We start from the raw sequence: 13,795 nt of genomic DNA, 5'->3' as shown, positions 1-13,795 counted from the left end.
ACCAGCATCACATCATAGCATTGCATCGAATCATCACACAAGAGGAGAGCATCATCCACAAACGGCATTAGCAAGAATTGCAGACATAAATGGAATCAAGAAAAATCACTTTTTATCACATGAAGACGTGCGATGATGGACAACCGACTGGCTGAAGTCTGTCACAGATAAACGTTGGAGAATGCCTAAAACGCCAACTGGGTTCGACCATAAGCGAGTGCACATATTGGCGATGAACTATTCTCCGAAGGGATGGACCAAAAACAACGCCAGACACCGGTGCGATGGGGGGATGAGGGAAAAAGCGCGCAGCATTCAAACAGCAAAACTGGTATGTCAATATGGCAGTTTACATGACAGCCCATCAAGACCGGCAGCCACCAAAAAGCCACACCACAAGTCACTATGAACAGGTTTCCAATCATCGCCAGAAGAACAGGGCGCACAGGATGGAATTATTTCTTGGAAGCAGCCAAGCGTTGACTACCCGTTTAGCTGTTTTTAGCTCGCTCGAACGAAACACGCTGACATATCCAGGCATTGTGGATCACTCATCAAGTCCGTGTATTACTTACAAATAAGTACATGTCTCAGCCTACATTCATTAATTTATTACTTGCTGGTTTGAAAAATGGCAAAAACAAGATCGGCAGCCTGAGATTCGCATATATTTGCAACACATTTCGACAGATGTTGCTTACGACCGAACAGGAAAATTATTCTAATGTAATTCGTAATTCATTTCTACGCTCATAGCACCCGATCAGAAACAAATGCATTTAAAGAAATTATGTCATTTGGCACAAAATTAATTTGACTGCTGCGAAATGGCGATGAAGTTCTAGTGAATCACAAAATATCACACGTTCACAATAGTGAAGTCCACACAACATTCACTTTGAACTTGTACAGAGCCACTATCACTCACGTTTGTTCTGGAAGCTGGCTGCTAGATGCAATAGAAACGTGTCAGCCAGCAGTGAGCTAAGCTAAATTGATTTTGTATTTGCTCAATAAATATAAATACGACCCATCTGCAGGCGACCGGCGTCTGTGGAGTGGCACATAAAAATTGTTTGAAAATAGGAAAAATATATAGTAAAATGCGACGAGCCGGAGGAGGAAAAATACGACGCGACTTGCTTTCCACGGAGATATACCAGTGACCCGGAAAACTTATACCCGAGTACGCTGCTGTACCAGCACTTGCCCTGCTAATTTCTAAACCAGTAAAAAATAAAAGTCAGGATTGTTGCTGGTGTCCATTTTAATTGAATGTATGCGTCCGGTTTTTGGCACCGTTTGCGTGTTGGCTTTTTCCACCCGCACAGTCATATGTTTGTCGAAGAATTCGTTTTTTGGTGTAAATACCCGGTTTGTCTGGTAATTTTGTTTCATTCGTTGGTACATCAGCTCAAATGAATAAATGAAAAAAAAAAAAAAAGGAAAACAGTTTTATGCCAACGCTCCTGCAATGGTGCAGTTTTTCATTCTTGTTGAGCCATTTGTTCGTTCCGTCTAGAAGCAAAACATTATTCAGACTTTTCAAGTTGCGAATGTAGCATGTCTGCCAGACTAGTGCGGGCGCAGGACAGGGGTATCGGAAAAGCACCAGACGATAAAGATCTTATTTGCATTTATCTAGGTAGTTTGTGCGAGTGTTTGTTAACGTGTGCTTTTCTGGTTCGTGTAGCGATTCGGTCTGTTCTGGCCATTAAAGTTGCAGTCCGGAAAGGGCGAAAGCTGGTAAGCGGAGGAAATTTACCTAAACGAAACATCCGAATGATTGAAAATTCTATTCATTGGATGTCACGGAAGGGTTTTATTTATGACTGAAACATTTATTTGTGGTCATGGAATTTCAAATATTGACCTCATGAATAGCTTAATTCCGATAATTGCAATACCTTGAGAATAGATAAAATTTTATATATGCACAACATATTTATTGCGCTAAGGTTATTTTCTTAAAAGTTTCACAAATGCTTCTGCCATTTTACATCCGAATGTCTATTAAAAATATGTTGCTCGTTTGATGATTCACAAAAAGCGTCATTAAATGAACTGTATACTAAACTCAGATATTTTTCACTCTGCGTATTTAGTAGAAATGTTAATATATTTCTAATGAGTTAGGGTTGGGCAAAATATTTTTCCAAATCACGCGACGGTGACGCATAATCGAGGGCAAGAAAACGAGGCGGCACCAAGCCTCTTTGATTTCCGCAGTCCGAGCCGGCCACCGACCCGCCGTTGGAAGCGACGGCCTCTCGCGCACAAACGACTGGTCTACTGGTTTGCTAGGTCTGCTCAAACAGAGTTTCTTCCCCTTAGCATTCGCTCGAACAGCGAGTCGGCCGCGAGTGTATTGCTTTCCTAATTGCCTCGTATGACGTGGTTCGGAACGCGCTTAGGACTCCCAAGCACGTGAGCCTGTTAGTAATTTTCAGTTTACCGCGATAATTGAAACACCCAACGCTTTCGAACACACTGCATTAGCTCGCTATACCTGAATATGAACGTTGCCACACTAGCAAGAAGCTTGCGCTTGCAGCCGCTAACCGCCGAGCTATTTGACATCATGCTTGATAATGCCGCTATAGCTGTAGAAGCTTTCCTACAGACATAATCAACATGGCACCCAAATGTGAGCTTACCGTCGATTTTCAGTTGTTCACTACGATGAGCTTTGGTGATCTAACTCCAGTTTCCCTTTGGTGACGAAGAGAATAGAATCCACCATATACCTACCTTTACGGAAGTCGAATTGGTTGCTTGACACATTCGATTCACTCTCGGTGAATCTCACAAGTCTGTTGAAGATTACCCTCTCAATCATCTTGTCCGCTACGTTTAGCAGACGGATTGGTCTGTATGCTGGTAGTTCACCTAGTAGAGGCAGTCGTCTATACATTTCTACATGATCGCCCTGAACGAATCAGGGGCTAGCTTTATGGCCGTCTGCCGTTACTCACTTGTGGTGGCCGGAGACCTCGTAGCGTAGAAAAGGCTCTCAATGATCTGAAATCGAAAAAGGCTCACCTTTGTTACTGGCCTCTGTTTTGCTCTTAAGTGGATTGGACTGCCGCTCGGCGCTGCTGTTATTGCACATTGGTAAGCGCACGTAGCATCCATCTCGCACGAAGGCCGCACTGCGGACAGTTGTGTCGCGATGCAGTGGTTCAGGTATAAGGTGGCCGTTCACTTGGGACCATCCGTGGCGTGCTTAACGCTTCGTTTCCCGGTTCATACCAAACAATTGGAAGGCGTCCCACAGTTTTGTGGTCTAAACCACCGCAACGTCGACATTAATTCGACCTGCCGGGACCCTAACACGGCCAGGATTTATACCCCTCTCAAAATCCCTGGAGTAAACGTCAGGCTGCTGCAGGATGCCTAGCGGACCAACGACCAACCGACCTTCAGCTTGGCTTTCTTCAGTGTTGGGAAAAGAGTCAACAAACGTACTGTAGAATTCAGCATGAAGAAAGGGTATGTGATGGCGAGCATAAGAATAAACCCGTGCTAAAGTCCTTCGGCAACCAAGTGGCCTGATTCTACTAAGATTCGAACCCACGACCAGCCACTTGTCAAAGCGGGCTCTGTAACCTTGCGGCTATGGAGCTCCCTATCAGCCGGGACTTACGGAGGTAAATTGCCTCGATAGCCATCTCCATTCCGCACTTTTTTGGCGATCTCATCCAGGTTTTTAAGCTGGAGGGTCACTTCTGGGGTAAGACTCCGAACTTGCACGTCCTTTCCTAACACTTATTGAGTTACCTCTTTGTAAGAAGCTTCTTTCTCCTTTGCATCTCTGCGGAGTTATACGATTGTTTCGTACGCACGGGAACGACATATGGTTTAATCTCCCTAACCCAGATCTTTAAGTTGGACGTCACCTCTCTTGGCCCTCTAGACTTTGGAGTATTGATCACTGTGAGGCTACACATCCCGAAGTCCCATTAAGCCGAAATTTTACATGGGAACTTTTTTCGAGGAGACGAGGCATTTCAATCCTACTGCTAAAGTAATGCAGAACCCTAACGTTGAAAAAAAAGAAGGTCAAATACTCGTGGGGGGGGGGGGGGTGTTTAAATGGTTCAAGGGGCTACGTCACTGGGTCGGGTATTTTGGCTCTTAAGGTATAACGGGTGACAACTAAAAATTTGGAATTTTTTACTTTAGCAGTCTAAATAGGGTGGAAGAACTTGAAGAAAAACTGTATCATTTCTCATGAAGATACATTGATCTCGACGAAGTTTCTGATGATGCTGAAACAAGAGCGTTGTACGCCCTTGAAGTAGGCTTTTCGAATGCCGATCAACTGTTCACAATTCATTTCAGCCCATATATTCATCTCATACACATGAAAACGCACATTTTCTAACTGAACCAATCTACTGATCCATGGAATGGGTTCTTCTTAGTTCAATTTAATTTTCTCATAGAGTAGAATGTTCAATAACTCACTTAAAAGCTCTAAATTCGATATTATAGTCGGGCATCTACACTCAAAACTCATTTATTTCAATCACCTACCCCAGAAAACAAAATCCGCGCATTGCTCTAAGTATACGGCTACAACGGGACTCGTTTAGCAGCCAACCAAAGTTTCACTAGCGGACCACATTTTATTTACTCAACAAAATCATTCACTACACTAAGAATACTTAAATCTTTGAAATGTTCACCTCAATTTTCCAAAAACAAGCTTGAATTAGTAGAAATACGGGCAAACTTCGATATAAGGTACATTTCGAATTTTGATTTGTACTTTATACCGAATTTTACCTTATATCGAATCATGAAACATCTTCAAAAATAGGGCTTCATACACTTTATTTTGTTGTCTTTTGTCTACGAATAGTTTATTTTGGAAAAAGTATCCAACTATGAGTGTGAACCGACTTGTTTTAAATATAATTCCAATCACATTTTTTTGCTTTTTTGAAGACTTTCAGCCGCGTCCAAAAAAAAAAGTAGTAAACAACTACAGCGGATATCTAGGTAACCTACTACGACGGTCTGTTGCTACGTTCATTCATGATAATGTGTTTCATTCTTGATTAACAGTGTGATGAATATGGTTCGTCGTGAAATGAATAATTGAGCAGTAATTCAAGTTTTGAGATGGATATGGAAGCGTTTTGAAGAATGGTTTGTTTTAGAAAATTCAGAAAAAATCTAGCTAAGCTTACTTAATATACAGTGCTGGGCGATTCCATAACAGCACGTAAGCGTATTTTGTTTATTTGTTCAATGATTTCGTGAAAATTTGGTGTTTAATCCGTGCATTCTACGTGAGTATCGGCTTAATGAGATTGTTGGATTTCGTACTAATTATTTGTCAGTCAAAGTATTAGCTTTAAGTTTAGTTTTATTCGATCTGCTTCTTATCGTAAGATAAAGAGTTTGATTCGTTCTGTAAGACAGTTTTATTTCGACTGATCTCTGCTGGCAATGATAAGCGGTTTTTATTATCTGTTGAGTGGAGAAGTCTAAGCAAGCAAGCTAGAGCCTTTTGTGACCTTTCGCTCATACAACTGAGGCTAGCGATGACAAAGAAAGCGATAAATTTAATAGCGTCTGATCGAGTGAGATCGCTGTCGATTGATTTTGTACTAATTTGGGATGTTCAATTATTATACAACTATTTCAATACTACGATTAATTAACATAGCCGGCCACCGTTGAAAACTTATTTTCAACCTAATTCTATATCTTACTGACTAGGTGACCATAGCGAAAGAGATAGCTTACTGAATTCAACATAAGGCTTTTGACGATGCAAAGCAGCCCACGTGCTACTTTGGGTTATTTACGTTCCTTCTCAGCATGTCTCGGGTGAGCAACGACCGTCTAGAGGACGTCGTCTGGCATCGACGTCTGCAAATCAGCGCTGCTTGTGACATTGTTACACATACGAACAGAGCCGGCACGATGAATGAATTTCGCTTGTTTCGAGAGGAACTTCCTTGCTGACGTCATGTTGCTCGTGGGATCTTTAACATCAGTGGTTCGATTTGTTTCGTTCAGAAGCCGATCCAATTGGTTATCGTCCGAGACGACTCGAATAAGGATTGCAGCAAGTTATCATGAAATACGAGAAACATTAGTTCTTAATTCTAAAGTAAGACATGCACATGCATTGCCGGATGGCAAACAAATACGAAGGGTTGTTACATATCGTAAAGTCCCTCTTCATCCTCAACGGTTGCTGACGATCGTACGGGTAGCACACAAATATTCGAGATAGCACGGCGTAACTCGCCATCTTTCGTCTTGACGATTACTACTCGAACATTGCCGTCGTCACTGCGGAAAATTTGAATGACACGGCCGTACCGCCATTTGAGGGGCGGGAGATTGTCGTCTTTTACTAGCACCATTGTCCCATTTGCTATGTTGTCGCGTTGCTGGGTCCACCTGGTGCGTGGGAGCAATCCGGACAGGTAATCTGAGCTCCAGCGTTTCCAGATGCGGCGTAAAAATTCCTGGTTTTGTCGATAACGATCCAAACGACTAGTAGGTATGCTTTCGTACGATGGTTCTGCTATAGCTTCCAGTGGTCGATGAATCAAAAAATGACCAGGTGTAAGAACTTCCAATTCATCTGGGTCAGCGGAGAGCTGCGTTAGCGGTCTAGAGTTTAAACAGCTCTCGATCTGAACTAGGAGGGTTTCGAACTCGTCTTTCAAAGGGACTGATGCTCCCATTGTTGCCTTCAGGTGTCTTTTGAAGGATTTCACGGCAGCCTCCCAGAGGCCACCGAAGTTTGGGGAGCGCGGTGGGATGAATTTAAACTGGATACTGGACTCGCTGCAGTGCGAGGTTACCATGTGTTGATGTTGTTGGGAAGTAAACTGCCGAAGTGCCGAGATAATTCTGCTAACTCTCTTGATGCTCCGAGGAAATTTTTGGCATTATCGCATTCGATTACGGTTGGTTTACCTCGACGTGCTACAAAGCGCTTTAGAACAGCGATAAACGCATTGGTGGAGAGGTCTGCCACTAATTCAATATGCACCGCTTTCGTAACTAGGCACACGAAGATAGCGACATAACCTTTGATTGGAGCAGATTTTCGACCCGTGTGACGATAATAGATTGGTTCACAGAGGTCTACGCCCGTTTTTATGAACGGGTAGGTTGGATTGACTCGTTCAGCAGGCAAATCTCCCATTGGCTGATCGAAAACTGTCGGTTTGCAGCGAAAACATTTCATGCATTGATGTACTACTCTGCGCGCTAGGTTACGTACTCGTAAAGGCCAAAATCTTCCTCGGATAGTAGCTATGAGTAGTTGGGGTCCAGCGTGTAGCAACTTCTCGTGATAGTAAACCATAACTAACTCAGTAAAAGGATGATTTGGAGGCAAGATTATGGGATGATTTCTCTCTTCTGATACTGGTGCGTATCTAAGCCGCCCACCAACTCGCAAAATATCATCTTTAAGAATCGGTGCTAGAGTTTTTAATCGGGAATTTGACTTGACTTGGTCACTAGTAGCAACGCTTCTTATGTCTCCAGCGAAAGACTCTTCTTGGGCGATACGGGCTAAGACACAAACTGACTCATTTAGTTCATCGGTTTGAAGAAAACCTTTGCGACGTTTTAAACGATTTGCTTTTCTTGCGTTGTATGCAAATCGCAACATATAAGCTACGGGACGGATAAGTGAAATAAATGACGAGCGCAAGGCAAAAATGAAGCTCGGTGGTTGCACTTGCACCTGTAGGCTGATAGTTGCTTCTTCTAACTGTTCAACTGGAAACTCTTGAGCAACCGTGCGAACTAGCGGAGGCCAAAATCGTTCTGATTGGCGTAGCCAGGGTGGGCCTTCCCACCACATTTGCGTTTCTTTTAATTGAGATTCCCCGAGAAATGACGTCTGCAGGATTTTCGATTCCTGGAACATGAGCCCAGATTCCGTCGTTCGTTGCGTGTTGAATCTCAGAACACGGTTGGAGACAAAGGTTTTCCGCCGTGAGGGTGTTGCAGAGATTCAGTGTAGGGCTATCATTGAATCGGTCCAGAAAAAGCTTTTCATACGTGTCTTCAGGTTATTTTGAACCTTCTGATAAAGATGACTTAGGATCAACGCGGATGAAAGTTCCAACCGTGGTAAGCACATTTTCTTCTCCCTTTTGCGTTTGCCCATGGGAGCAATTTTGGACTTGGAAGTCAGTAAACGAACGACAGATTCTCTATTAGCCGCAACAGTGCGTAAGTAGATGCAGGCGCCATATGCCTTTTCTGAGGCATCGCAAAATCCATGAATTTCGATGCTGATGGGATCGGAAACGGACAAGGCCCAACGTGGTACAGTTAGACTATCCAATGCTGCAAGTTCCTCTCTAAACTGCAGCCAGAGTTGTTGAAGTTCTGCTTCAAGCGGTTCATCCCAGTCTTTCTTGTTTCTCCAAAGATTCTGCATGAAAACTTTTGCTAGAACAATCACAGGACCAACAAGTCCTAAAGGGTCATACAGACGAGCAGAGTCAGATAGGGCGATTCTTTTAGTAATGACTGTCGCGGTGTTCCACTTAGGGACTAGGAAGCCAAATTTGTCAGACGCGGGTTCCCATTTGAGACCCAGAGTTTTAACTATGGTAGTAGAATCGAATTCTAAAACAGTACGTTCGTCGCGTAATTCCGCAGGTATGTGGGCCAAAATGTGTGGACAATTGGATGACCATTTTCGTAAACTGAACCCAGCAGAGTTCGAAAGATTTAAAAGCTGGCTGCACAATTCCTTTCCTTCCTCAACGTTGTTGACTCCACTGATCATATCGTCCATGTAAAAATCTTTGGCAACAACAGCAGCAGCTTCAAAGTGTGTAGAGCTTCCAATTCTAGAAAGTTGTTGGAGGCATTTTGTAGCTAGATAGGGTGCAGCAGAGGTGCCATAAGTGACTGTGGTTGATTCATACGCTTGTATGGGTGCAGACGGGTCATCTCTCCAAAGAATTCGTTGCAGAGCATGACCTGCGGGATGTACTTTAATTTGACGGTACATTTTTTCTACGTCAGAAATAATCGCATATCGATGCATGCAGAATCGTAAGATAATGGAGATGAGGTCATGTATCACTTGACCAACCATTAGTACGTCGTTCAGCGAGATGCCAGTGTCCGTGGCACAAGATGCATCAAATACGACTCGAAGTTTAGTAGTGATACTGTCTGGGCGAACCACGCAGTGGTGTGGCAAATAATAAGTTGAACTAGATTCAGATGGCATCTCTTCTCCCACTGGCTTCATGTGATTCAACTTCTGATATTCGTCAATGAACTCCGAATATGCTGACCGTAAAGGTGGATTGGCTAAGAGACGACGCTCCAGTGAAAGAAAGCGACGCACAGTGCGTTGAGCCATAGACAAAAATTGTTTTTCTTTCTTTTTTATTTGGATTCACCGAGTACTCAGAAGTGTTCACAGATATCTGGGTTATGAACAAGTATTGGTAAGCTTTGGGAAGCATCACAAATACTTATACAAGCATAGCAAGCATCAGCGTCCAGAGGAATCATTAGTTTCACATTTCGTGCTAAATTGTCGCGCGTTTTCTAAACGTTGGTAAAACTTAATTGCTTCGTGTATTTCAATAAAATAAAATGGCCACATTTCTTCTCGTGGGCGTCCTTAGAAACTTTATGAAAGCTGCTCACCAGAATTGAAAAACGGCGAGTTGCAGAGCTAGTTGAAAATAACTAGTATTTGCTGCTACCGTTTCGAACAACTATTCCAATTCGTCTGAAGATGACCTAAAACTTGACTTGATAATATAATATGCATCATGAAGAATTTTGAAATTATTTATTACTCTGGTAATTAAATATATAAAAAATAATAAAAATATTACATAAAAGAATACCTAAAATAATTTTTTTTTCGTTATAATTGCGCTTAGGTCACTTTTGCAATTATGTTAATGAAAGTGAAACATAGAAACCGCAGTTTTCGTTACAATGTACAACTTTTACAAGGAGATTAACGGTTTCTGGTATAGGATGAGTGCGTTGGCGTTTGGGACAGTTTTGTGATTTAGTGAATCACATAAGACCCTTATGAATTTAGTAGCTCTAAAGGTAACGAACAACTTTCCTTGTAATTATCAACATGTTTTATCGACAAAACCGTGTAGTTTTGATTTTTGTCCCTACATTCAACGCACTGTGCGACGTTTGGCAATTTCATATGATTTTCCCAATAGTGGAAGAACAGACGGCGTCTTTGGCAGGACCACAAAAAAGCGACCTGATTCATCCCTGGTCGTAGTATCCGCAAAATGTGCTTCACAAGTTGTCTCTTCGACCGACGTAACACTGGAGGATTGGCACGATTCTAGTTCCCAGAATTTGGCAAGCTGCTTTTCAATCGATTCTAGGTTGCAAACATGGACAAGACTGAATTTCTCTTGGTCGGTCTGAGAAAATCCTACGTTTCCAGAAACGACCCAACCGAACACTGTATTTTGCAGAACCGGTTTTCCAGGACCCAGACGAATAAATCCATCAAGAAGAAGATCGTAATAAATTTCCATTCCTATTATCATGTCGATATAAGCTGGATCGTTGAACTTAGGATCTGCTAAGACAACATTTTTCGGCCAATTCCATTGAGATACATCAACATGGTTAGACGGCAACTCACGGGTAATTTCACTGAGCACATGGAACTTGAAGTCAGCATTGAAATCCGTGCAATGAGACTGAATGCAGGTTACGAGAGAGTGTGTGGAGACAACTTCAGTCTTTCCTTCGATGACATGATAATCCTTTACTTTCTGCAGGGTTAACCGTTGCACGAAGCGTTCCGAAATGATATTAAGTTGTGATGCGGGATCTAATAACGCTCTCGCCCATAAACAGTAAACAGTACTATCGAACACCTTCACTATAGCTGTCTGAAGAAGGACCGTTGACGAAATTTTGCGAAAATTGGCGGACGTGGAGCAGTGGCTGAGCGAAGTGGACGGAGTCTGATTGTTTGTAGGATTTGCTTGCGAGGAAGTTGTAGCCGGACTGCTTGGAGTGTGTTTGGCGATTTGTAATTGCGTTTGAGAACTACCGGAATTGAGCGAATTGGTATGTGGTTTTGGAATTTGGACATTATTTGAGTTACGATTGCTAGTTTGTTGATGTAACATTGTGTGATGTTTCTGGCTACAAACGCGACACGCGCTAGAGGAACAATTTTTGATTTGGTGGCCTGGCGAAAGACAGTTTATGCATAAAGATTTTTGTTTCACTAATTCGAATCGTTGAGGAACCGGCAGGTTCCTAAAAGCGTCACATTTGAAAGGCGAATGTATAGGTTGTTTGCAAAAAAGACAAGATTTTGTGGACGCATTCATAACGGTATGCACGTTACCGTATCGGGATTTTTGCGACCGATTCGGTTCTGACCGTGGGAGATCGTTAGCTCGCGCCTTTCCAGGTGCGATAGACTGTAGAACAGTGGTATGAGGGCGTAAAAATGCAATTAAATTATCATATTCAGGAGCGTTTGTCGATAAATTGTAATTTTCCCACTGCTTTAGTGTCGATGAATCGAGCCGCGCAATAACCATGTGAGCCAATAAAACACTCCAACCCTTGGTATCGATCTCCATTTTTCCGACCATTCGAAGGTTACGTTCAAAGTCGTCTATCAACTGGGCTAACGACTCATAGCATTCTCGCTTCATGGGTTCCACAGCGAACAGCGAATCTAGATAAGCTTTCACCACCATCTTCTTATTGTCAAAACGTTTGTTCAATAATTCCCAGGCTACAGAATAATTAGCTGCTGTAATTTCTATAGCTTCAACCACACGCTTCGCATCCTTGGACAATGACGCCACAAGATAGGAGAATTTATCGATATCCGACAGTTGAGGGTTAGAATCTATCAAACTTTTAAAGGTATCCCGAAAAGTAAGCCACTCAGTGAGAGAACCATCGAAAGTGGGAAGTTTAACTTCAGGAAGCTTTATTTTAGAAATAGCTGGCTCAGCATTGCGAACGATCGTAGACGTAGAGGGATTAACAAGTTGCTGGGTTGGCGGGGTAGGATTGGCTTTACGTTCCGCTGCTACAAGAAAACTTTTCGCCATGACATAATTTAACTCAAATTCATCACGCGCCTTGCGACTAGCTTCAGCTTTGAGCAGGCTTCGAAATGGTCACTCGTTGTCTGAATACATTCTTAAAAAAACATGTCAAATGAGTATCACCATCACGACGTTATTTTCCTCAAACGTATTTTGACATTTTTTCTAGAAATGAGAATTACGCACATTGAGTGCGTGTATTCTGGAAATTATTTATATTGTTGATCTTGTAATAATAATTCTCAACATAAATGAACGAAGTAGACAGAAATAGGCCGAAATAACATCGCAAAACGATTGACAGTGTGCATCTCTTTGTTACGCGAGTGTCGTTTGACAATCCTTTTCTTTCTGTGAGCTGAGCGGCGATGGTTTGGTTATTTTACATTTACGAGCGAAAGCCGACTGTGACGCACGCTAAGGAAGCGAGATCAAATAAAAATGGTGACCGTTTACAAGCCTGGCTTTGAGTAAAACATCACCACCGCCGTCGGTTTCGTCAGCTCCTTGCACCGATGTAACATCATGGTATTGTGCATCTTCCTCAAGAAGATCCATTTGCAAACGGTTGCTTTGGAATTTTTCAAAAGTTTCCTCTAAACGATCTCGCCACACGGGAAGGTGATCTTTATCTCTCTGCTCATTGTAATTTCTTACGAAAGCTAACACATTTTACATTGTATCTCTGCAAAAGCGTTCTTGCTTACTGAGCGATCTCAAGCTGGGTGTCATATTGCTGCTTGATCACGCTTAATTTTCACCAAAAAGCAATCAAAATCTGATACTCGCTTTTACGAGCCGAAATTCGATCTATTGGTTCAACGAACAACTGGACTTTATCTAATCGCATGCAGAATATCCACACCAGGGTTAATACTAGCATTAATCGTCCAACCACGCGCTCAAAATTCTCAAAATACGCAAATTCGCCAATAATCAATTTGTTGATCGGGTTAGTGCTTCAACTCGCTTCCTACTTAAAAATATTCCGTGCACGCGGGATGCTGCAATTTACTGCATCGGCTATTCAGATTGGGGTCTATTGTCCACTACCGTCTATTGTTAGGCTTACGCAAGACAAGATTACGATTGCGGAAATCACTTTTAGATGTCGATTTATTTTACGTATAACCCGTAATCTTTACGTTTTACCGCCAGCGTTTGCACTACAGTCCGCGGTATGTCTATTGTACAATTCAACTCCCGGTCGATATTACAATCACTAACTGATCAATTGTTCACAGTAGGTAGATCAATTCCAATGCGCGCGAAACTGGCACTCGATCTCGATATTAGCAATTTTCACCGTACGTGACACGACTTTCGCACTTTAGCGAACAGAGTTTGACTTCGACACTTTGACTGGCAATCGGATATCAGATCCGGTTCGAAGGACCATTTTATGTTGGATTTCGTACTATTAATTTGTCAGTCAAAGTATTAGCTTTTTTTTTAATAGGGGGGGGGGGGGGGTTGTAATGATTTATTTATGTACTAAAATATCTATTCAGAATTAATATTGTGTGTTCTGTCACAAATGGTGACATTTCAACACTATTATATATATATATATATATATATATATATATATATATATATATATATATATATATATATATATATATATATATATATATATATATATATATATATATATATATATATATATATATATATATATATATATATATATATAT

General features: G+C 41.9%; 2 protein-coding genes across 2 annotated transcripts; both read right to left on the bottom strand.

The window, feature by feature from the left end:
- Positions 1 to 6,832: 6,832 nt before the first annotated feature.
- Positions 6,833 to 7,918, bottom strand: LOC129720283 (uncharacterized). Its single transcript, XM_055671740.1, has one exon. It carries the CDS (start codon positions 7,916 to 7,918, stop codon positions 6,833 to 6,835), a length of 1,086 nt encoding a protein of 361 aa, XP_055527715.1.
- Positions 7,919 to 8,005: 87 nt separating this feature from the next.
- LOC129720282 (uncharacterized) lies at positions 8,006 to 9,379 on the bottom strand. The gene has a single exon (XM_055671739.1). The coding sequence runs from the start codon at positions 9,377 to 9,379 to the stop codon at positions 8,006 to 8,008; it is 1,374 nt and encodes a 457-aa protein (XP_055527714.1).
- Between the last annotated feature and the right edge of the window lie 4,416 nt (positions 9,380 to 13,795).

The sequence above is a fragment of the Wyeomyia smithii genome, chromosome 2, assembly GCF_029784165.1.
Source record: "Wyeomyia smithii strain HCP4-BCI-WySm-NY-G18 chromosome 2, ASM2978416v1, whole genome shotgun sequence".
Lineage (NCBI taxonomy): Eukaryota > Metazoa > Arthropoda > Insecta > Diptera > Culicidae > Wyeomyia > Wyeomyia smithii.
This window is presented reverse-complemented; position numbering and strand designations above follow the sequence as displayed.